Raw genomic sequence first — 25,058 nt, 5'->3', positions numbered from 1 at the left:
TGATGCTGTGGAAAATGAACATGGTGGCTTGCCCTGTGCAGGTCACACGGTTTCTGGTAACTGCTGGTGGACCTGGTGGCATCAGAAGGGTCCTTCTGTTGGGTTCTGAATGGGCTGGTTCCTGGGCCTCTGTGTTTCTGTGCTGTGGTTTCTTCGCCTGTGCTTTCATTCATGCATACATACAATGCACATTCATTAAACACCTACTATGTGCCTGGTTCTGGGTGACACTAGTGAGCAGGTCCAATGGTGGTCATACTTGATGACATCTGGTCCATTTAGCTCCTGAACAATGAGTCCTGTGGTGGAAGCCACAGAAGTCAGTGGAAGTGCTACTATAACCCTCAACCATTCTGAGTCCTTTATGGAAGGAGAAGCAGTCGCCGCCAACCTTTTTCCTTTTGCTCTGTTGGGAGACTGAGGGGCATGCACCCTGTGCTTCAAACGTGTACCACTGTATGGATCTTCCATCTACCACGTTCCCATGCCATCCTCTAGGGCAGAACACCATTCCTCCTGCACATGGGCTCCACAGAGGACCCACTTCTCCTGTGTCCAAGATACTGGGTGAAAGTCAAGCCCTCTCCAGGGGTCCAGGCCAAAGGGCACATATCTCTTCCCCACGTGTGGCTGTCAGCATGTCACCATGCTGTAAGAACCATGTGTCTGGATGGCCCTGATTGCAAACAGGTTGTCTGATGCTGGCTTCAGCTCTGAGCTTGGAAGTGTCATCGTGAAGGCAAATGTGGGAACATGTCCATAGTGCCCCTTTCCTATTAATGTTTTTGTGATTCAAAAGTTACTTTTTAAACAAAGATGAGAATTCCATATGTCTCTTGAGTATAAAGTACACAGAATGAAATGAAGTAAAACACACACACACACACACACACACCCCCCTTTGGGATCCAGAGACTAAGCTTTCAGATAAGTGTGTATTTATACACATAGAAAAAAGTTAAATATTCACCCAGCAATATGAAAAATTTAAGATACTTCAATTCCAGGGAAAATGTCAGTAGTTAAGACTCCAGATCATGTCCACAGACAGGGGCAAAAAGCACAATACAGTCTTTCTAAGTCAGAATTTGGAGGAAAACGTGCTTCCTTTTGGGCCTGGAATCCCAAGTGCTATGGTGCTGTGCACTTTGTTTTGGTCACACTGCTGATGGGAAAATGGGAAACATTTAGAGCAGTTAGAACAAAATTACAGAAGACAAGGGTTAACCCAAGGACTCTAAAATCGATACTTGTTTATAAAAGATGTAAGTTTGAGGCTTTAATTAGGAATTACTTTGGTTTCAGATAGAAGTCTAACAGATTCGGTCTTCTGATTTTCTAACTTACAACAGTTGGAAAATAAAAAATTGGAAAGGGGGTGTAAGCTGAGGGAGCCCGAGGATGCCAGAAATGAGAGGTGGCAGTGTGACATGAGAAGGGGCAGAAAATCCAGAGAAGTGAAGGGGAGCTCCCAGTGAAGCTATATCGGGCTGCCTGGGGTTCAGGAAAACCAGATTTGAGCTGAGCCCTGAGGGCAGCCCTATGTCACCGGAAAGGCACATCTGCTCCTCTGTGTGAAGTGGGAGGGGTCACGACACTGCTGGTGTGACTTTTATGCGAAGCTGCATTTGAGGGTGTGAATTACAATTATTTGCAGGATCTGTATGTGTGTCCTCATTCCCTGCCAGCACCAGGCAGTGAGCAATGCTTGAGCACTAACCTGCTTATTGGTGTTGGAAATGGTACTGGGGGGAGCACAGCAGAATAGCGTGTCAAATTCAGAATACAACCAATCCAACTCTGGGGGTCCAAAGCTGGGCTAAATTACATTACAAAGCAGGTGTCCAGGTGGCTCAGTGATGCCCAGCTGGAGGGCCCACCAGGTTACAACCACACTACTCCCAGGGGTAAAGCCGCTCCTGCCACCATTACTAGCCTCAGTCGACCAACACTGACAGGGACCTGCTACATTTGCAGAATCCCTCCATGTATCCCTGCACTGCAGCTTCACAGTAATGCTGTGCTTCGGACCAGCTGGGCTGGTGGGATCCCCCTCCGAAACTAGCCAGCTGGGCAGATGCCCCCTCACATCCAGATTTGCTAGCAGCTCTGCACTTGACCAGTGAGGTAGAGTGCCCCTCCCTGCTACCCACAAATCCCCGTGGTCCTGCTTGCCAACACTTACCTGGAGCTAGATGTCACGGCTGCCCTGCATAGATGCAGGTGGCCAGGCAGAGTCAGGAGGGCAGTGAGGCAGGGTCAGGCTGGACTGCACCTGGGGTCTCCCCACAGCCCCTGGGGCTGCGATGACCCGTCTGTCCTTGCTGTGCATTGTGGCTTCAGCTGGGCTCTTGCCTTGGCTGCTGCCTATGCCTAGGGAGCATAGGAAGGGGCTCAGCTTCAGGGCCTGGGGGATGGCATCTCTTGGGCAGCCACCCAAGGGCTGGGCAGTTGGCAACCCTTCTCTCACTGGCCCACAAGCTTCCTGGGTCTGTAGCCCCATTTGTACCCACTGCTGTTGCTTGGCAGCTGGGCAGGGGTCCATGCTGTAAGAGTCCTGCATAGCCAAGGGTCTATGCAGGAGCTCCTGGGAAGGGCAGGTAGAGCTCCCCGAGAACTGGCTCACCACCAGGGAGTGGGGTGGGTGCTCTTGACTCCCAGCTGTGTCCTTTGGGTTACCTGCTTCTCCCTGCACAGATGGGGGCAAACCCCAGCACAAGTTAGGAGGAATGTCACTGGCTGGCCCTGCCCATGGAGGGCACAGGTTGGCCATGGTCGACCAAAGGTGGTGGAAGGGGTCAGGCTGGGCCTGCCTTGCTACCTGCCCTGACTCCACCTCCACAGGGACTAGTGCTGGCTGGCCCTGGATGGGGGAATCCCAAATGCTTTCCAAAGGATAGGTGCCACAGGAGGTGGGGTCTGAGGTGATCAAGGGCTCTTGACACTGACCACTGTGTGAGGCCGTCCAGGTCACCGGTTCTTTGCAAAAATCCAGAACACGAGCACCTGGGTCAGCCAGGTGTCCAGGGACATTTTCTCCTAAAGGGAGTGAAGATGTGTGGTTTGGCTGAAACACCTGGCCAGGTTGGCTGGGGCTGGAGGCCTCAGGGAGGGGGCTGAGGTCAAATATTGTTGGTTTCTGGCATATCCTGAAATTCAAAGGCATATCCTGGCTGTGCTGAAGCTGCCACTGTGGAGAACTCTGGAGTGTGGGGCCAGAGATGAGAAAATGCTGGGTGTGTGTGTGAAGGTAGCCGGGCACTGTGCCCATGTGCTGAGGTGGAGTCACTTCCATGCTGAGCTGGCCCGAGCCCAGTGAAGGCTGTGGCTTCAGGGTCTGTGGCGCAGTTGTGCTGGATGGTGGGGGCAGTGCCACATTCCCACTGTCATGAAAAAGCACTTCCTTTCCCCTGTGGGCGCCCCCTCCCTGGCTGGGTGGTAGTGGGTGGCAATTCTGAGATCCTGCAGGGCCTGAGTCAGCCCTGAGAAGGCTCTCTTCCCACAGACGCTGGCTGAGGTCGGTGACCCCCAGGTGCTGGAGAGTGGAGCAGAGATCAGGCTGTTCTTCTGTGTCCTTCTCCAGCAGGGTCTCAGTGAGAGCCAGGAGGGAGTGGTCTTCCTCCTCCTCTTGCTCTTCCTTGCACTCATGACTGTCATTGGACCTCCACCTCTCCAAGAGTGAGCCTTGTGGGGTTGGGGCAATGCAGGACAAGTATATGGATTCATCTTGCTGCATCATGGCTCCCAGAAGAGAGCCTGGGTGCACAGGGCCCTGACCAGTGGGGGTGCCCTTCCTTGCCCTGATCCGCTTCCTGGCTGGGGGGGCAGTCACAGGGCTCAGGGGGCTGCTGTCATACAGGATGGCTTCCCCTGTGGTGAAGATGAATGGCAGCTGCAGGGCCCTCTTGCGCAGGTGCTCCTCCCCCTCTGCATTCCTGTGGTTAAGAAAACACAAGACCACATCTGAGAATGGGTATATGAGTGAGAAAGGGAGTCTCCTGGTCAGGGGACAGTAATGGCCAAGTAACTGAACAAGTGAGCAAGGCGCTGGACATCATCTGTTCTGGTTTTTCCATCCAAGGGAGAAGACATAATATTGAACTTGCTTCTCTTTTGCATTCTTTGGAGTATAAAATCTTGGCCAATACTTTCTGTCTTGAATTCTGAAGCAGTCTCAGAGGAAACTGCTTATTTGTGGGATGAGTTTTCCAAAAACACATGTAGCAATTCCCTAAACTTCAAGTTTACGTCGAAAAGAATCATTATGCAAATATGATACATGCAACTGTTTTTCACTGTGAAAAATAATTTCCCCCTCCTTCCTCCTCTCCCTTCTTCCCTTCCAAAAGACACATGGTATATGGCTGCTATAGGGCCGCCCCAACAGCCATGTCAACACCACGCTCAGCAAGGTGAAAAACCTTCACTTGCTGGCCTGACTCCACTTGGAATCTCACATTTGGTTTGTAGGTCCACAAAGGAAAACTGAACTAACATGGAGTGTCTTTGACAGGAGCTGACTGGGATGCTGTGGGCATAGGAAACTCCATCACTGGAGGGACCTTTAGAGAAGCTGGTATCTCACCTTAAGATCTCTGGTCATAGTCTTTGTCCTTAAGTCTGCTTTGTATGATATGAATACCACCACTCTGGCTTTCTTGTACTTACTGCTTGTACCACATATCTTATTTTATGTCTTATTCCTTTCAACTTATTTGTGTCACTATTTAAAAATATATTTCTTGTGCTTGCTTCAACAGCACATATACTAAAAATATATCTCTTGTAGAAGGCATATGGTTGAGTGCTTTTTTAAAAAACCATTTCGACAATCTGTGTGTTTTAACTGGCGTGTTTTATCCATTAACATTTAGTGGCATTATTGCAATGTCTGGATTTGGGTCTTTTATATTTGTTTGTCCCCCCTTCTTCCCCTCTATTCACCCCTTTCCTGCCTAGATACATTAATTTTTTAAGAAATTCATTTTCACTTCTATACTGTATTTTTGGTTCTATCTTTTGCATTATATTTTTAATGGTTGCTTTTGAAATTATGAAATATACCCTCAAGATTTCAATGTCTACTTAGAATTAGTACTGTGCCACTTTACATAAAACATATGCCTCTTGCAATGGTCCATGTACTCCTAACACCTATCCTTTATCCTAGAGGTGTCATATATATTACATCTATATATGTTATAAATCCCATGCTATGTTATATTTTTGGCTTAAGCAGTCACATGTATTTTTCAAAAAGGAAAAATAGTATTTTATATTTATCCACATGGTTACCATTTCTCATCCTGTCCACTCCCTTTTCGAGGTTCAAACTCTTAGTGGATTTCATTTCCCTTCCACCTGACATATTTCTTTTAGCATTTCTTTTTTTTTTTAAAGATTTTATTTATTTATTTGAGAGAGAGAATGGGAGATAGAGAGCACGAGAGGGAAGAGGGTCAGAGGGAGAAGCAGACTCCCCGCCGAGCAGGGAGCCCGATGCAGGACTCGATCCCGGGATTCCAGGATCATGACCTGAGCCGAAGGCAGTCGCTTAACCAACTCAGCCACCCAGGCGCCCTCTTCTAGCATTTCTTATAGTGCAGATCTACTGGCAATAAATTGTTGGATTTTTTTTCCTTTAATGAAAATGTCTTCGTTTGCTATTATTTTTGAAGGATATGTTCACTGTTCACAGAATTCAGAGTTGACAATTTTTTAAAAGCACTGTCAAAGATATTGTTCCAATGATTTCTGATCACCATTTTTTCTGTTGAGAAGTCCACAATAATCTGAATTGTTTCTTGTATGTAATGTGCTTTTTATCTTAGACTGCTTTTAAAGTTTTCTCTTTAGCTTTGGTGTTCAACAATCTGACCAGGATATGCCTTGGTGTGGTTTTCTTTGTATTTATCCTGCTTGGAATTTGCTGAGGTTCTTGAATCTGTAATTATAATTTTTCCCAGACTGGAGACGTTTCTGGTCATTATTTCTTCAAACATGTATACACACACGCACACAAATAGATAAGATAGATATAGGTATAGATATATTGCCCACTCTCTCGGTTCTTTTCCTGGGATTCCATTTACTTATATATATATAAAACTATATATAGAATATAATTTCAAGTATAAAACTTAAATATGAGTCAAAACATACCTGAAGGAAATACAGCGATATATTGACAACGATCTTGACTGATCCGCAATCACATTAGCGTTGGACCCTTCCTTGGGCCCTCCCTTCCGGCCCTCATTTGCGTGGGACCCTCCCTTCGGGCCCGCCCTTCCGGCCCGCATTTGCGTGGGACCCTCCCTTCGGGCCCGCCCTTCGGGCCCGCATTTGTGTGGGGGCCTCCCTTCGGTCCCGCCCTTCCGGCCCGCATTTGCGTGGGACCCTCCCTTCGGGCCCGCCCTTCCGGCCCGCATTTGTGTGGGGGCCTCCCTTCGGTCCCGCCCTTCCGGCCCGCATTTGCGTGGGACCCTCCCTTCGGGCCCGCCCTTCCGGCCCTCATTTGCGTGGGACCCTCCCTTCGGGCCCGCCCTTCCGGCCCGCATTTGCGTGGGACCCTCCCTTCGGGCCCGCCCTTCCGGCCCGCATTTGCGTGGGACCCTCCCTTCGGGCCCGCCCTTCCGGCCCGCATTTGCGTGGGACCCTCCCTTCGGGCCCGCCCTTCCGGCCCGCATTTGTGTGGGGGGCCTCCCTTAGGGGCTTTTATTTACGTCTTGTTTCAGGATCGCACGTACGTCGGGACCTCGCTTTTACGACAGGGTCCTCACCGCGGGGAGGGCGCAAGAACCTCATTTCTGTCAGTGCGCTCTGCCGTCGGGCACCGCAGACGTCGGGCCCTCCTTTACGACAGGGCCCTCCCTTCCCGCCCGGGCCCTACTTACGTCAGGGCCCGCTGTCGGGCGACGATGGAGTCGGGCTGGCCGCCGCGGAACAGCAGGCGGGCGTTGGACTGCACCCACAGCCAGCCGGCCTCCTTGGTGAGCAGCCGGAACACCGTGAGGCCGCTCTCGCCCGTCCTCATCACTGCCCAGACAGACAGACAGACAGACGGACTGCGCGCGCGTCGGAGCCTCGGGCCCCGCCCCCCCAGCCCTCTGCAGCCGGCGCTGCGGGAGGAGGCGGGAGGCGGCCGCGGGGCAGGGCCGGGCCCCGAGGGCGCCTCCCGAACTCACGCCGCACGTGGTTCTCGGCGCAGTGCGTCATGTCGGCCGCGTGGACGAACTGGTAGCCGGAGCCCGTCCTGCAGAGTTCGCTGTCGGTGTAACCCAGGACCAGCTTGCCTCTGCGGAGGAGAAGCGGCACCCCCTCGGCTTACAGCCCTGCTGCCCGCCCTTCCCAGCGCCTCACGGGGAGCCTTTGCAGGCCGCTCAGCTTTGCGCCCAGGCGCCGGCAGCGGTCTTCTCTGGGCCGTCCGGGTCCGGAAGGGGCGCCTCTGCTAGCCTCGGGGCTGGAGCCGACCTCGAAGAGGCCTCCGCGCTGGCGGGAGCGTGGTGCCCTGTCAGCCACTTCTACCGCACCCCTGTCCCAAAATTCTGCTTTAAACCTGTGCTGTGGAACGGGGGTCAGTACCCACATTAACCTTGTTGAGGGCGAATTCCACTGCCTTCATCAAAGGGCTCTGTGACTCCCCAGCATCTTTGAGGAAGAAATAAAACTTGCAAGTTCCAGCACTAACAATACACCGAAGCACCTGCTCTTAGGCCGGTGCTTTCTAGAATGTGTTCTAAGGGGCACTGGCATCGTAGCATGTTAACTGATTCCCCCCAGAAAGGTTCACTGGTCAAAATTTGGGAACAATTGGGTCAAACCTAGTTAGTTAGGTTTTTCATAGTGGGACTTCTTGGGGGTTCACTATGATTTGTTACTGGAAGTCTCTGAGAGGGAGACAAGTATTACCTGGGATTTGCTTTCTGCATCATACCCCCATACTCCTACGTGGAAGGTTTGCTCCCTTGCCCTTATAAGTGGCATCTTTTCTACTCACTCTCATTACAGAACCTGTTTGGACAGGATCGGCCAATTGTTCTTGCCTTGCCTTTGGTTCTAGACTCAGGATTTGGACCATAATTGCTCTGGGAGCACCCTTGGTTCTCTAGGAGTCAAGATTTCTGGTCAGAGGGGTGTACCTGGAATCACAGGCTATAGGTGTGAAATCCAATTTGTGTTTTGTTTGGAAAAGAAATGTTTTGTCTTGGAGCTCCAGGATGGTGAGTGGCTGGCAAGGTGCTGCAATGGCAAACAGGGTGCGCTGAGGAGACATGAGGATACCATCTTCTGACCTATTGTTCTGTCCAGAGAGGAACTTAAGATGGCCATGGAAATTCAACTCCTAGAAAAAGGAGACCCCAAACATAATGAGAAGGGAAAAGAGAAGAGGATGTTAAGTAGCTAAAATAGTCGATATGACTTTCCTCTTATGGAACTCATAGGGTCCCCTACCCTCCTTGTAGTTGAACAGGTAGGACTCAGTATTGGTGTGTGCAGGTTTGGAGCTTCCTCATTCTGCTCTGCCCATTAGGCCCTGATTATTTTTCATGGCTTCTCAGTCCTCCCTTCAGTCCCTGACCCACACAGCCTTTTTCAAAGGGCTGCAGAGTTAATTGAGCTGTGAGAGGGTATCCAGGAATTGGTAGGCACTTTTAGCTTACTTGGGGGATGGTGAAGAAGGTGGATGTTAACATCCCGGGTTCACCAGGGATCTCCACTTAGGATGCACTATAGGTAACAGGTGTAACTAAATCCCAAGTAAACAAATCCCATATCTTAACCAGGCAGAGGAAGGTTCAAAAGACAACCTGGTATTCTGAAATGGCAGTGAGCTGAAGGCCAGATTCACCATCCTGGGATGGTGAGGAAGCCTGGCTCAACCCTTGGGCAGTGTCCCATCTGGGCAGAGCACTGGTATAGGAAGTTCCTGAGCCTGTAAGGACAGTGTGATTACCAGAAACCCGGAAGAATTGTCCAGCAGGCAGCGGAACCGACAAACAAAACTTCTTTCCAGATAGGAGGGGTCATCCAAGGGCTGATGCTGCAGGCTGTCGGTGGAGGTGCCACTAAGTGAGAGAAACTTCTCTCCTGGCAGAGCTGGGAAGACAGACAAATGAGGAAGCTCTACCAGAACACTCATCATCACAGAACTGAAATATCTATAGTTCCCAAAGAAGCTGGTGGGTGGAGAGAATGTGGGGTCACAAGCCCTGTGGCCCAGTGAACCTTGGCCTTGCCCAGTAGGATGACCTTGATCCACCACTCCAGCTGGCTTTCTCATTCATCAGATGATGCTAGCAGTCCTGCCTGCCTCCATGCCTTAGAGTGTCATGAGAATCAAATTAAAAGTGAGATGCTGCACATAACATATATATCCAGGAACCCTATTGGTTCTACTGTTGAAATATTCCTTGGAGCCAACTACTTCTCATCACTTCACTCTGCTATGCTGGTCAGTCTCTCATCAGCTGGGTGGAACATCTAGTTGAGAAGAGCATGGACCCTGGACAAGTTATGTAACATCTCCATAGGTCCCAGTTATCTGATCTGACTTAATAAGGTTGTAAGGAGAAATATATTTATATATGTAAAGCAGTTGGAATAGTGCCTGGCGCATTGTAACCTCTATATAAATTGGCTGTTACTCTCATCATTTTTTCCCCCTTTAAATTTGCCATAGCCTTCTAACTGGTGTCCCTGCTTCCACCCTTGCTCCTATGGTCTGTCCTCCACTCAGTAGCCAGAGTGACTTTATTTATTTATTAAAGGTTTTATTTTTATTTTATTTGACAGAGAGAGAGACACAGTGAGAGAGGGAACACAAGCAGGGGGAGCGGCAGGCAGAGGGAGAAGCAGGCTTCCCGCTGAGCAGGGAGCCCGATACGGGGCTTGATCCCAGGACCCTGTGATCATGAACTGAACCAAAGGCAGACGCCCAACAACTGAGCCACCCAGGCGCCCCCAGAGTGACTTAAATATAGATCAGACCATGTCCATTTTGTGTTTAGAACTCTTCAGTGACTTCCTCCCTTATCCCGCACCCTTTCCTGCCCAGGCACTGGCCAGTTAGTTTCCCCTTCCCTGTGCCCTTCTCAGTGGCCTCCTGGCCATTGCTTATCTATGCTAAGTGCACTTCTGCTTCGGGGACTTTGCATCCATGCTGTTTCTTCCCCCTGCACTCTCCTGCCCCATTTATCCATGAAAAACAATGCTGCTTTCAACCTGTTTTGGAGTGCTGGTTCAGTTTGCTCTCTTTCCTGTCCTAGGGGTTTGTAGGGAAGTCTTTGCAAAGGATAATGAGAAAAATCCCAAACTCTTGGGTTAAAAATAGAAGTACCAATGAAGCTTCATTAGAAAGTCAAAGATGCAAAAACCAAATTTGTTCTCTTTTGCTGTAATTCTCAACCTGACAAGTCAGATTATGGTTACATGGATGGTTTTCCCTGTGTCACATGAAAATTGATTGGTCTAAGACTTAAGTGCTGCAGAAGAATAAAAAAGCAGGCTAGAGGGAGGAACAAAGGAAGGCTTATGATCTGATAAGTTTTACTATTGTAATCTTATTTATTTATTTTTTCAGATTTTATTTATTTATTTGACAGAGAGACACAGCGAGAGCAGGAACACAGGCAGGGGAAGTGGGAGAGGGAGAGGCAGGCTTCCCACGGAGCAGGGAGCCCGATGTGGGGCTCGATCCCAGGACCCCGGGATCATGACGTGAGCCGAAGGCAGACGCTTAACGACTGAGCCACCCAGGCGCCCCTGTAATATCATTTAATAAAACCCCTAGCACAGTGCCTGGCACACGGTATACCCTCAATAAATGTTAGAACATATACACACATGTATAAAACACACATCAACTTGAATTTGGTTTAGTTGGGTGGTCTTCAGACATTTTTCTGGCATTTTTATAGCATGGCATTAAAGTTTTACTTTTATTCTGAAGAAATGTCATTTATAAACGTGGGTATACTGCTGTATGGTTTCTGCTACTGCAGGGCTATAACAGTGTAAAAGGTATTTAAAAGTATGAAATTATATGCAAAATTCCAGAGTATCCATTGTTAAGGACATAATTCAGACTTGGCAGTGTCAGGAGCTGTATGAAAGTCTGGACCTCAAATTTCTTTTCCTTTCTCTTTTGACCCTAGCTGGTCAACAGGGACAGGGGTGGAGGCACAGGGGTGCAAAGCTCAATGCTGAGGAGAGGGTTCCTCCCTTCGGTGAGCTGATAATAGGAAAGAAAAAAAGTGAAGACCTGTTTTGCGATAAGTAACTACCCTGCTGGACTTATGGCAGGTCAAGACAGAGTCTTGGGTAGAATGTCTGGAGTGGGAGCAGGCTTTGGAAAGAGATGGACTAAAATCACAGCAGCCAAAGCTGAACTGAATGAAGCTGTGTCTTATGAAGTTACACAACCATATCTTGTAGTCAGTCTTGTAAATTTCTTCGTGCTCAGTATTTTAAGTTATCCATCACAAAAGCATGTCATTATTAGTGTGCACATTGGCATATGGACTCATTTTTTTCTAATTGAAGCCTCTGTTTTTTGAGTATTTTATTTTTTTCTAACCATCCTTCACAACAAAACAGGGAAGAGCCTTTCTTTGCAGCCTGTGTGGGTGCCTTAAATGTACTCTAAATACTTGGAAAGGGGTCCTTTCAAAATAGCATTTACTTGTAAATGACAATATTGCCTTTTGCCTATGGTATCCCACCAGTTGGCAGAGTAACACGCTATGGTCATAATGGCCTCATACCTCGTATACTCACCAGATACACAAATATGAGTCGCCTACCAGTTTGATCATCGCTCAGGGGATGCACCTGTCTGCCCTTAGGGGATGCTCTTACCTGGGCAGGCAGGGAGGGTATTTCCTCCAGCGTGAGTCTTATCATTCACCAGTTGGATCCATCTGGGCAAACATCACTTTCCTCATCTCAACATTTATATGTTTACTTTGTCTCAGGTACTGTTCTAGGCACTGGGAATACAGCAGTGAACAAGTTCTGCAAAAATCCCTCCCTGTATCCTACTGGTAGTAAAATCAACAGATGCTCATGCCTTATGTGTATTTTCTAGTTCCTAGGAGGACCACATGAGCTCACAGATATGAGATGGTTCTGAAGGATGCAGAGTCCTATGCCAACACACACTACCTGATTCCCGATGCAGCCCTTCCTCTTCTCTTCCCCTCATACACCTGGGACTTAGTGAGTGCTCCATCAGTGCTTAACAAAATATACATTGGAGCTGAGAAAGCCTGGCTTCCTGGTCTGATTTCTTCCTCATGGACTATAAGGGTTGAAACACATGTACAGGGTTGATTCTGCGTTTAGCTCTCCGCCCCCCCCAACAAGCCTTGGTGACTTACGGTGGATGTCCTGCTCACCCTCTCTGCTGACAGGTGCTGCATCTGCAGGCCAGAGAAACTGGCTCCGGAACATGGCTCTGTCCTCCTTGTGGATCAGTTCGAACACACTCTGATAGATGACATCTGACTGCAAAGACCAAGTGACAACATCGCACTCCTGGGGATGCTTCTTGCCGCTCTGAGGCTGTGTGTGCCCTGTTCACCTCAAATGTCCCTGAGTCATCTCTAGCACCTCTGACCCTTCCAGGCACCCTGGACCCACCTGTCCTTGTCCCTCCCCATCCTGGAGGCTGGTGCATACTTTCCTGTTTCCCTCTTCTGGTTTTGCACAGCCAACTTCTCAGGCGGCTGCCGCCCCCAGACCCAGAAAATGCCCATGAGATGTGCACTCCATGGTGTTGGAGGCCATGCCTGTATTGTGTCTTGAAAAGGGTGGCAGTTCTTGGGGCCAAGGGAAAAAAAGAGAGACTGCCTAGCATACAAGTCACAAATCATCATCAGGGAGATGTCCGAGGTGGGGAGACACATAGGAAGCCACTGAAGTAGCCCTGGAGAGTTGGCTGAAAGCTTTGTGGAAGGAGAATGTTGAGTTTCCCGGGAAGTCAGTCATCAGCTCTCCTGGATAACATAATTAGACTGAATTAGAGCAAAGATCTCATTTCCAGGGAGATCCAAGTTTGTTCTGTCATTTGTTGAAGGAGATGAGTGAATATAAATGCTAATGTAGACTCAAAAGAAAGGGGTTTGGCAATGTAGTGACTTGAACATGAACAATAATTAAGGTATCCTGTCTTCATACAGATTTTGCAAATATTTTATACCTAAAGAGAATGTTAAATAGTTTTCAGACCAGTTGGCCTTGAGAAATCTTAGTGTGTTCCTTGTAAGTCAAACAGGTTTAACTTAAAAAGTGTAATGAGTCTCTCTACCCTTGCCTATAGTTAACCATTTATTAAATTATGTTTTATTTGGGTAAAGTTTGGCATTCTTCTTGATTTTCTGAGAGGAATTAAGTGCAGATGAAAGTTTTCTGTTGGCATTAAAAAGTTCTGATGGCCTAAATTCTACTCCAAATAAGTTTACCCACTCTTCCCCTGCATCCCCCAACCCACACACAGCGTGATTTTTAGGAACCTGTTGTATATAATCATTTTCTGCACAAAATTCAGGGAAAATGAACTTTCCAGGAGCATCTCCATCTCAGTACATGGCAGGTGCTAAATATTTATAAGGGTCTGGTCTAATCTATGAAAGGACCACGATGTTGAGTGGGCCTCCAGGCTGGAAGGAGGTGAAGGGCCAGTGGCATGAAGACCTGAGGAGAAATCACAGGGATGGCAGCATGGGAGCTGAGGCCAAGGGAGGCAGGCTTCTGGGGGACCACCAGGGCAACACAGAACAGACCCTGTGGAGGAATGCAACAGGGCTCTAGCGGAGCTCAGCACCCAGTATGCTGGTGCTCTCTGCCTCTACCTGGTCGCTCTATAAAAACAGCTGCATGCAGTAGTGGTATGGGAGAGCTGTGTACACAGGCAGAGGCCCCAGGCTGTGACCCTGACCTCTCTCCTGTTCACCCGCGTTGCCGTCATTCTGTCTGCAGCTCTGCTCACTGCCCCTGGAGGTTCTGAATGGGAAAGGCATCGCAGTCGGGCAGCACCTCCTCTCCTAACCACGCCACACAGAAAAACCCACAGCATTTCTCTGAGATGAAGGGCTTTAGCCAAGTTTATTTTTTATTTCTTTTGGAAGCTCCTCTTTCTAGAGGTTCCTGTCTTTGAACCCTCCCCTACATCATGTTTGTCCTCAGCAACAGCAAGGAAGCAGGTAGCTCGATGCTGACGGTGCGGGTATGGCGAGTGCTCAGGCCTCCGGTCTGCCTTTGACAAATAAAACTCCTTCTCAGATTCTCATCTAAAAACCAGATACAGCACAATGGTACTGACATTTTTTTTTCCTAAAGGAAAGGTGAAGGGGTGCCTGGGTGGCTCAGTCGGTTGAGTGTCTGCCTTCAGCTCAGGTCATGATCTCGGGGTCCTGGGTTAGAGCCCCTCATCGGGCTCCCTGCTCAGTGGGAAGTGCTTCTTCCTCCCCTCCCTGCTTGTGCTCTCTCTCGCTATCTCTGTCTCTTTCTCCCGAATAAATAAATAAATAAATAAATAAATAAATAAAATATTTAAACAAAATAAAGGGGAAAAGACTGTAAAATTCAGCAAGTGTGTTCTCATCACAAGTGAGGGGTAAAGTCCAGAGCTGGTGTTGGGTATGATCTGCACTGCACAGGTGCAGGGTGGGCATGGGAACGTGTGGCAGGTGGAGATGGGGGATTTTGAGTCTTCCTATTGCCCTGATTTCAGAAAACCTTCTGTTGCCATGGCATTGTGTGAGCCCCTTCCACCACATGGCGCTTTTGGTGCACACTGCACTTGCACAGGCCCTGCTGTTTTCAGTCTGCACAGCAGTTGTGTGGAGCACGGGCTGTCTTCCCTTAGCAGCAGGCCATGAAAATGTCCCTCAGGTCTCCAGCTACAGGCAGTATAACTCAGAGGTGTCCCAGCTGCTGCCCACTGAAATCCACTGGGGCAGCAACTCTAAGGCAGGCCTGTTCCTGGGAGACGGGACTTCTCTGATGGGCAGCTTGGCCTTGAGGGCTCCCCTTCGGCCTTGTCCAATTTCCTTAAAGCCGTATGGTTGGCTAATTCTCCTTCCCTAGGGTCATATCAGAATTTTCAGGACACACAATTTTATACCCTGGCAGGAACCTCAGGAAATGGGACAAACCAACTGCGGGGGTGGCTCTTAGATTTAGATGCTGGGAGAAGCCAGTGGTCAGTGAGGTGGTAATACCTGAGTTGTTCTGGCAGATGGCGGAGGAAGGAACAAAAAGGCTGAGGGAAACGGGTGTATTGGAATGAATGCAATTCATTAGTCAAGAAGACCCAGCAGAGATTGCATACCATGGGAGGGCCCAGGGACAAACTATACACCAAGGCCACAAGGAGTGCAATATTGGAGGGACATCAACACCACTAAGAAATCTGGTGGTAGGTGATTGTCCTTTGTAGGTCGGGGTTGATGGAAGGAGAGGAAGACACTGGGCTGGGCTCATGAATGTCCATTGGGATGATGGAGCCCTGAGGTAGGAGAGGCCAGATGGCTTCAATTACAGTGATGGCCAGCAAGGCAGAAGAAATAATCAAGGGGGCTTGGACCATAGGGAGTTGTGGGGTTGGTTAATAGAGCATGGCATCTCAAGGGGCAAAAGAGATGGGCAGCCAACAATGACACTGCTTAACATCTACAATTAAAGGCAACAATGCAAAGTCAGGAGACTGAGGGCTGTTACCTGGATGAAAAATGACAATCCTTTGCTCAGTTTCTGGACCTGAGACAAATTTCAGATCTGAAATCCACTGACTGAAGAGGTGGCATGGTTCCTAGGTAGAAGGGCCCTACAATGCCATGGCAAGGTATTTACTCAAGATACTCAAGAGATTGACCATGCCTTCTACTGAACAGCACTACTTTCCACGACCTCCCTGGGATATGATATTGCCTGTGATTTACTATCTTGACTGGAGTTGGAGGGGGTAGTTTCAAGGGTTTCCTCTTGGACTTTTCTACTATGATATCTCTCACTCTATGGGCCAAGAACCTAGTCTGGGGGTTACTCCAGTTGTCAACTAGATTGATTCCAATTACATGCTCAGGAAATGGGCAAATGACCACTGGGTGGGTCCTGGACTTGGTAAGTTTGCTGTGAACCAGACTAGAGCTGGTACTTCATGTATTATCTGGCCCCAGTGGGCCTTCACCCTGACGTGAGGACCATGATGGCACTGGGTCCCCGGACTCAGACCCCTCAGGAGTGAAGGTTTGCATCAATTACGCAGCTAAGCCATTGAGATGTGCTGAGGTGATGGCTGAGGGTGAGCAGAATTCAGAATGGAGAGCAGAGGAGGGCCAGGTGCTACCCTGAGACCATCTACAGTTTGTCCCACTCACCTCTCTCTTCTGAGGTCCCCCCAGGGAGAAAGGCTCATGGGAATTCCTCCTGTGGAGGAGTAGATTTGCGCAGCACAAGAAGTGAGTATGTGCCTCTCAGGTTTCTGACTGAGGTGCATGTGAGGTTGCCCCTCTTGGATGCACACTTGTTTGTGCTGGGGCCACTCTTCCTACAGATTGCTCCCAGCCAGTGACTGAGCCTGGCAAGGACACCAAGGCAGGCCTATTCCTGGGAGCAGAGGGGCTTTTCTGCTGGGTGACTTTGGATTGAGGATGCCCCATTCTGCTGGGTGACTTTGGATTGAGGATGCCCCAATGACCCTGTACTGCAGTTGAAGACACTTCCACCCACCTCCATTCCTTCTATCTCCTGCCCAAGGGTCAGACCTGCTGCCCCAACCCCTGTTCCCTCCCAGGTCCTCCCAGGATTTTCTCCTGAGGAATCTCTTGCTCATCTCATCCTGCCTGGGCATCTACTCCTCAGAGGATCTAGGCTACCATGCCCTCCACCAGATGAGGAAGTCAGTACTCTGGGAAGGCTCAGTTGAATACTTACGATGTGCATGTGAGAGACTGAGATGGAGACCCAGTTCTTTGAAATTCCATTATAGTCCCATGGAGACAAGCATCACATGGCCCCGTCTCCCTCCTCTCCCAACTAGGTTCACCCAAACTCTTCAAATGAAAAGTAAAACCACTCACTTGATGAAACCCCAGGTAGTCCTGGACTGTGGGAGAGACGTAGAAAACATAGCCATCCTCTGTAACAGCCATGAGGAAGCCATTGAGAGCCTGGGGAGAGGCAGAGAAGAGTTAGTTCGGGTTTATTCCTTATTCCTCAGTCTTGTGGACCTCCTAAGGACCAGGATCCAATTCTGTGAGGGGTTTCCGTGAGTTTCCTTGTGGTGAGCAGTGCCACTCATATCCTGAACTGTCTCTTCTAAAGCAGAGCCTGGGATATCCTGTTACAAATATCACTCACTCATACCAGCTCCTGGAGAGAAGACAAGTGTGTTTATGTGTGTCTGAGGCAGCAAAGTAGAGCCAATTCCAGCTTCACTCTACTGAGAACACTGCCAACTGAATAATTAAACAAATACACACGCACATATTCTGTTTCTCCCTCTGCATCTCTGTTGTGGGTCTCACCCTTTGGTTAGAAACATCCATTCAAGGTTTCTCATCCATAGGAAATGAAAGAGCAGCTCCATGTTCTCCACTGGCTGAGGCTGCATGTTGGTCTCACCTGGGCAGGTGGCCAAAAAAAAGTGCTCATTTATCCTCCCATCCCTTCCGGGACCCGCCCTATTAGAAACTCTGAGTGTGAATTTTTAACCATTTCCCCTGGGGATCCCGAGGAGGCATCCAATCTAAGGACATGGTTTTGGTCATGACTGAGATGCATTTTAATTTTAAGCTTTCAGGGGAACCACATGGTTATTGTTTGCTTGTAAGTAAATAATAGTTAATCTCCTCTGCTCCAGAAACCTCATGCATGCATTCAGGATTGTGGAAATAAAGGAACACCAAACAAATGAGAAAAGCAGAGGCTATTTATTCAAAGCTTGCTAGAGCAAGGGAGTCAGCCGTGGTCACTTGAGTTTAGCAGAGACTCAAAGGCAGACAGAGGAGGAGGGAAAGCTTCATAGTGGAGAAGAGGGATGGCTTCGGGTGTGACCTGACTGGAAGCTGTCGGCATGGTGAGGCTGGAGGTGGCTAACTAAAGGCAGGGTCTCCCACATGACTGGTTAGGGGAGCATATCTGGCTTTCTCTCTTTGGTTATAAGTTGGAAGCAGGGAGAAAAATTAGGGAAGCTATCAGTTATTCATCATGTCCTGGCCATTCTGGGTTGATTGTTACAGAAGTCATTGTCCTGCTTCCTGAATGTTACTAGAGATAGTAGTCGGGTTTTCTATAAGTCTGACTTAAAACAGGCTGACTTTTGGGATAAATGTTTATTGTAAACAAGGGTTTGGATTCCTGGAAAGGCTGCTGCAGGCTGTGAGTCAGAATCCTATTTTTATATATGGTCTGGCCATTGTCTCCTTGTATATTCAGTCTCCTAGGATAACTGTAATAGGGATAATGAAAGATGTGGTCCGTATATACAATGGAAGATTACTCAGCCATCAGAAAGGATGAATACCCAACTTTTACACCCACATGGATGCGACGGGAGGGGATTACGCCAAGTGAACTAAGTCAAGCAGAGAAAGACAATCATCATATGGTTTCACTCATATGTGGAACGTAAGGAACAGCAGGGAGGACATCAGGAGAAGGGAGGGAAAACTGAAGGAGGGAATCAGAGAGGGAGACGGACCATGAGAGACTCTGGACTCCGGGAACCGACCTGAGGGTTACAGAGGGGAGGGCGGTGGGGGGAGGGGGTAGCCCGGTGACGGGTATTAAGGAGGGCACGTGTTGTGATGAGCACTGGGTGTTATACGCAACTAATGAATCGTTGAACACCACGTCGAAAACTAATGATGTACTATATGTTGGCTAATTGAACATAAGAAAAAGAATAAAAATGGAGGGAAAAAAGCCCCAAAACAAAAAAAAACCCAAAATAAATAAAATCTTTTAAAAAAGACCCAAATAAACTCAGAAATGAAAGAGACATTAAAATTGATAACAAATAAATATGTAGTATCATAAGAGACTACTGCAAACATCTGTGTTCCAAAAAACTGAAAAACCTAGAAGAAATGACCTGTATTTGGAATCTGCAAAAGCTGAATTCAGAGAAACAAAGTTTAATGATGGAGCTAGAAGGTGGCGGAATTGGTAAGATGTTAAAGGGTACAAATTTGCACCTAGAAGATGAAAAAGTTCTGGGGATTATGCACTGCATTGTGATTATAGTTAATATTGTGTTATATACTTCAAAGTTGCTAAGACACTAGACCTTAAATGTTAGCGCAGAAAAGAAAAAGTAATTATGGGACATGGAGCTGTTAAGCTAATGTTATAATGGTATCATGTTGCAATATATAAATGTATCAAACAACATGTTTTATACCTTAAACTTGCACAATGTTATATATCAATTATGTCTTTAGGAAAATGTTATAATAAATATGATCGAAGAGATTAAGGTTACTGAGAGTACAAATGAGACTTCAGGAGTGACATCAGCAAAATGGCAGACTATAAAAGTCCCATAAACCCTCCTGTGGTGGAAAATGAGAGCTAAGTGAAATAAGCCAGATGCAGAAAAAGACAAATGCTATATGATCTCATTTATATGTAAATTCTAAAATAGTCAAACTCATAGAAGCAGAGAGCAGAATGGTGGTTGCCAAGGCATGGGGATATGCTGATCAAGGGGTACAAAGTTTCATTTATAAAAAAGGAGTAATTTCTGGGGATCTCATGTATAAAACTGTGACTGTAGTTACAGTGCTATATTGTATACTTGAAATTTGCTAAGAGGGTTATCTTAAATGTTCTCATTACTAAAAAGAAGATAACTACTTTAAGTGATAAATATGTTAATTAGCTTGTTCTACCTTATTTACCAATGTATACATATAAAACAAGATGAAATCAGAGAGGGAGACAAACCATAAGAGACTCTTAATCATAATAAGAAATAAGGTTGCTGGAGGGGAGAGGGTGGGGGGATGGGGTAACTGAGTGATGGGCATTAAAGAGGGCACAGGATGTAATGAGCACTGGGTGTTACATAAGACTGATGAATCAGGTTGACACTTCCGGGTGGGACCAAAGTGAGGCGGCTGGGCAGGGGCTGGTAGCTCCGGCGGCAACCATGGCGTATAACGGCCTCACGGTGCCTCTCATCGTAATGAGCGTGTTCTGGGGCTTCGTCGGCTTCTGCGTGCCCTGGTTCATTCCTAAGGGTCCCAACCGGGGAGTTATCATCACCATGCTGGTAACCTGTTCAGTTTGCTGCTATCTCTTTTGGCTGATTGCAATTCTGGCCCAACTCAACCCTCTCTTTGGACCACAGTTGAAAAATGAAACCATCTGGTACCTCAAGTATCATTGGCCTTAAGGAGGAAGACCTGCTCTCCAGTGCGCCATCATTGAGGTCATGAAGACAATTCCTCTAGATGCAAAATCAACTCCAAACCCAGACCACCTTCTTTGACTCACCTCTTTTGGCCGTCAGCTGCCTTAAATATTCACACCATGTTTGAATATCTTATTCTACAATGCAGTTTTTTTCCTGTCACCTTTTTTACGTTTTGACGAATTATGTGCCTACTTAACCTAAACTGTGCTGACTCTGTAAAGTGTTTATGCACTCTTCTGAGATAGAAGGTGCTATTCTTCTGAGAAATACATTGCTCTCTCCTTGGAACCTGTGAATTTGAAGATGACTCCTGCCTGGTCACAACATGGGAATCAGCAAAGTGTTTTAACTGTCACAAGACAGAATCCAGTGGGGCAATCAGTAGGAGAGTGTGTTCAGAGGGGCTGTCGGACCCAACAGAATTGCACCAAAGTATATTTTCAGGATGACTTTCTTATTTCTGCCATCTACTGGAATAAATTATTTTTCTCTGTGGAAAAAAAAAAAAGACTGATGAATCACCTAACTCTACCTTTGAAACTAATAATACACTATATGTTAATTAATAAATTTAAATAAATAAATGGAAAAAATTAAAAAAAGAAACATCAAGTTGTATGCCTTAAATATATGCAATCGCAATAGTCAATTAATCTTAATAAAACTGGAGAAAACACAGGCCAAAAAAAAGGATAATGAAAGATTTTCAGTCTCTCTTCCTGGGTAAGATCTAAGAAGTGATTGTTGTGAAGCGATTACTAAGAAGTGGTGAATTGAGCCAGAGGATGCCTGTGACTCGTCATAGCTCCCCAGCCCAGAGGGGGCAGGAGAGTCCCTCTGACTGACTTATTTCACTTAGCATAATACTTTCTAGCTCTACCCATGTCCTTGCAAATAACAAGGCTTTCATTCTTTTTTAGAGCTGAGTAATATTCCATGGTGTACATACCACATCTTCTTTGTCCATCCATCAGATGGACATTTGGGCTGTCTCCATAGTTTGGCTATTGTAAATAATGCTGCTACAAACATCAGGGTGCATGTATCCCTTTCAATTAGTGTTTTTGTATTCTTTAGGTAAATACCTAGTAGTGCAGTTGCTGGGCAGTAGGGTAGCTCTATTTTTAACTTTCTGAGGAACCTCCATATTGATATCCACATTGGCTGCACCAGTTTGCATTCCCACCAACAGGGCATTGAGGTTTTCCCTTTCTCTGAATCCTTGCCAACACCTGTTATTTCTTGTGTTGTTGATTTTAGCCATTCTGACAGGTGTGAGGTGGTATCTCATTGTGGTTTTGATTTGCATTTTCCTGATGATGAGTAATATTGAGCATCTTTTCATGTGTCTGTTAGCCATCTGTATATCTTCTTTGAAAAATGTCTATTCATATCTTCTGTCCATTTTTTAACTGGATTATTTATCTTTTGGGTGTTGAGTTTGATAAGTTCTTTATGGATTTTATATACTAACCCTTTATCAGATATGTCATTTGGAAATATCTTCTCCCATTCTGAAGGTTGCCTTTTAGTTTTGTTGATTGTTTCCTTTGCTGTGCAGAAGCTTTTTATTTTGATGAAGTCCCAATAGTTTATTTTTGCTTTTGTTTCCCTTGCCTCAGGAGACATATCTAGTAAGAAGTTGGTTGATGTCAAAGAAGTTGCTGCCTATTTTCTCCTCTAGGATTTTGATGGTTTCCTGCCTCACATTTAGGTCTTTCATCCATTTTGAATTTATTTTTGTGTATGGTGTTAGAAAGTGGTCTAGTTTCATTCTTCTGCATATTGCTGTCCAGTTTTTCCAACACCATTTGTTGAAGAGACTACCTTTTTCCTATTGGATATTCTTTCCTGCTTTGTTGAAGATTAGTTGACCATACAGCTGTGGGTCCATTTCTGGGCTCTCTATTCTATTCCATTGATCTATGTGTCTGTTTTTGTGCCAGTACCATACTGTCTTGATGATTACAGCTTTGTAATATGGCTGTAAGTCTGGAATTGTGATGCCCCCTGCTTTGTTTTTTCTTTTTTTTTTTCAACATTACTTTGGCTATTTGGGGTGTTTTCTGGTTCCATACAGATTTTAGAATTGTTTGTTCTAGCTCTGTGAAAAATGCAGGAATTCAGCAAAGTCACAGCATATAAAATCAATGCACAGAAGTCTGTTGCATTTCTATACACCAATAATGAAGCAGCAGAGAGAAATCAAGGAATTGATCCCATTTACAATTGCACCAAAACCCATAAGATACCTAGGAATAAACCTAACTGAAGAGGTAAAAGAGCTGTACTCTGAGAACTATAGAACACTTATGAAAGAAGTTGAGGAGGACGCAAAAAAATGGAAAAACATTCCATGCTCATAGACTGGAAGAACAAATATTGTTAAAATGTCTATACTACCCCCAAACAATCTACCCATTCAATGCAATCCCTATCAAAATAACTCCTCTTGTATTTCTAATTTCAGTAGTTTCACTTCTAATTTCTAAATTCAGTAATTTTCTCCTCCCCCCCATCTAACTAAAGGTTTGTTAATTTTGTTGATCTTTTCAAATAACTGTTCCTTAGCTTTTCTGTATTGTTTTTCTATTCTCTATTTAATTCATTTTCATTCTAGTCTTTATTACTTCCTTCCTCTATGTGCTTTGGGTTTAGTTTGCTCTTCTTTTTACAATTTCCGAAGATGAGGTTATTGACTTGAGATCTTTTTTTTTTTTAATATAAGCATTTGTAGCTGTAACTGTTCCTCAAAGAAATGCTTTAATGGCATTTGATAAGTTTTGGTATGTTGGTTTTGTTTTCATTCATCTGAAAGTATTTTCTAATTTTTCTTGTGATTTCTTCTTTGACCCATTGGTTATTTAGGAAAGTGTTGCCTACTTCCTAAATATTTTAGATATTCCAGTTTTCCTTCTGTTAGGATTTCTTTTTTTTTTTAAGATTTTATTTATTTATTTGACAGAGAGAGACACAGTGAGAGAGGGAACACAAGCAGGGGGAGTGGGAGAGGGAGAAGCAGGCTTCCCACGGAGCAGGGAGCCCGATGCGGGGCTCGATCCCAGGACCCTGGGACCATGACCTGAGCCGAAGGCAGACACTTAACTACTGAGCCACCCAGGCGTTCCCTTTCTGTTAGGATTTCTAATTTAATTCTATTGTAGTTGGAGAATCTTTTTTTCCTAATGTCTTCGACAGAGAGAAATTAAAAAGATCTATTGATCATATGAAATTTTATTTCATTATATATATATTTTTTCCTTATGCTGTGCCTTTCATTCCTGTCAATTACTCATTCCACAACTGGAAGCCTGTATCTCTCTCTCCCCTTTACCCATTTTGCCCAACTCTCCAACCCCCTCCACTCTGGCAACCATCAGTTTGTTGTCTGTATTTATAGGTCTGATTCTGCTTTTTGTTCATTTATCCATTTTTTAAGATTTTATTTATTTATTTGACAGACAGAGACACAGCGAGAGAGGGAACACAAGCAGGGCGAGTGGGAGAGGGAGAAGTAGGCTTCCTGCAGAGCAGAGAGACTGATGCGGGGCTCGATCCCAGGACCCTGGGATCATGACCTGAGCCGAAGGCAGACGCTTAACGACTGAGCCACCCAGGCGCCCCTATCCATTTTTTGATAGCAATATAAATTCAACTTTATTTTTTATAAGGTCAGGTACATTCACGTAAATCATCTTCCCTACTCACCAGAGACATTTCTTTCAGTAGAGAAACACAAACTGTTAGATTTTTGGTTTGAATGCTTTTATCTATGCAGAAGAAATTGGTGGGAAAACACTTCCACTATTGTCATTACCATAATGGAATCAGAGAAGACCAGTTAAGAACTGAATACTAGGCTACATGAAAATCAGGCAAAATTGCATATAGTTTTCTTTTTTCTTTTCTCTTCTCCTTTCTTTTTCATTCTTTCTTCCCTTCTTCCTTTCTTCTCCTTCCTTCCTTCCTCCCTCCCTCCCATCTTTCTTTCTCCTTCCTTCCTTCCCTCCTTCCTTTCTTTCTTTCTTCATGTTCCGTTCGCCAACATATAGTACATCATTAGTTTTTGATGTAGTGTTCGATGATTCATTAGTTGTGTATAACACCCAGTATCCATTTGTTTTTGTTTATTTTTAGATTCCACTTATGGGTGGAAACATATGGTATTTGTCTTTCTCAGTCTGACTTATTTCACTTAGCATAATACCCTCTAGGTGCATCCATGTTGATTCAGATGGCACAATCTCATCCTTTTTTATGGCTGCATAATATTTACCATGATTTCCTTACCCATTTGTCTGTTGATGGACACATAAGCTGCTTCCATATCTTGGCTATTGTAAATAATGCTGCAATGTAGGAGTGTATTTATCTTTTTGAGTTAGTGTTTTTGTTTTCTTTGGGTCATATGGTATTTCTATTTTTAATGTTTTGAGGAATCTCCTTACTATTTTCCACAGTGGCTGCACCAATTTACATTCCCACCAACAGTGCATAAGGATTCCTTTTTTCTCCATGTTCTTGCCAACACTTGTTATTTCTTGTCTTCTTTTTTTTTATTCTACCCATTCTGGCAGGTGTAAGGTGATATCTCATTATGGTTTTTATTTGCATTCCCCTGATGATTAGCGAT

At 46.0% G+C, this 25,058-nt stretch overlaps 2 protein-coding genes across 2 annotated transcripts in view; one reads left to right on the top strand and one right to left on the bottom strand.

The window, feature by feature from the left end:
• Positions 1-1,081: 1,081 nt before the first annotated feature.
• Positions 1,082-25,058, bottom strand: part of LOC114203281 (uncharacterized) — a 58,650-nt gene continuing 34,673 nt past the window's right edge. The window contains 8 exon segments of the mRNA XM_088018956.1: positions 1,082-1,165; positions 2,186-3,935; positions 6,897-7,038; positions 7,188-7,297; positions 8,142-8,344; positions 8,957-9,099; positions 12,381-12,507; positions 17,085-17,174. Coding sequence (XP_087875082.1) covers positions 1,082-1,165; positions 2,186-3,935; positions 6,897-7,038; positions 7,188-7,297; positions 8,142-8,344; positions 8,957-9,099; positions 12,381-12,507; positions 17,085-17,174 — 2,649 coding nt within the window.
• LOC114203280 (V-type proton ATPase subunit e 1) lies at positions 20,098-20,752 on the top strand. The gene has a single exon (XM_028096648.2). The coding sequence runs from the start codon at positions 20,159-20,161 to the stop codon at positions 20,402-20,404; it is 246 nt and encodes an 81-aa protein (XP_027952449.1). The 5' UTR covers positions 20,098-20,158; the 3' UTR covers positions 20,405-20,752.

Source organism: Eumetopias jubatus, unplaced genomic scaffold, assembly GCF_037043125.1.
Source record: "Eumetopias jubatus isolate StellerSeaLion01/CBP00866 unplaced genomic scaffold, mEumJub1_p1.0 scaffold_1, whole genome shotgun sequence".
Lineage (NCBI taxonomy): Eukaryota > Metazoa > Chordata > Mammalia > Carnivora > Otariidae > Eumetopias > Eumetopias jubatus.
The sequence above is the reverse complement of the archived record's forward strand: the minus strand, read 5'-3'. Positions and strand labels throughout refer to the sequence as shown.

Bases quoted from the DNA above. Each gene is read 5' to 3' on its own strand.
- LOC114203280 (XM_028096648.2), top strand. From the start codon at position 20,159: ATGGCGTATAACGGCCTCACGGTGCCTCTCATCGTAATGAGCGTGTTC.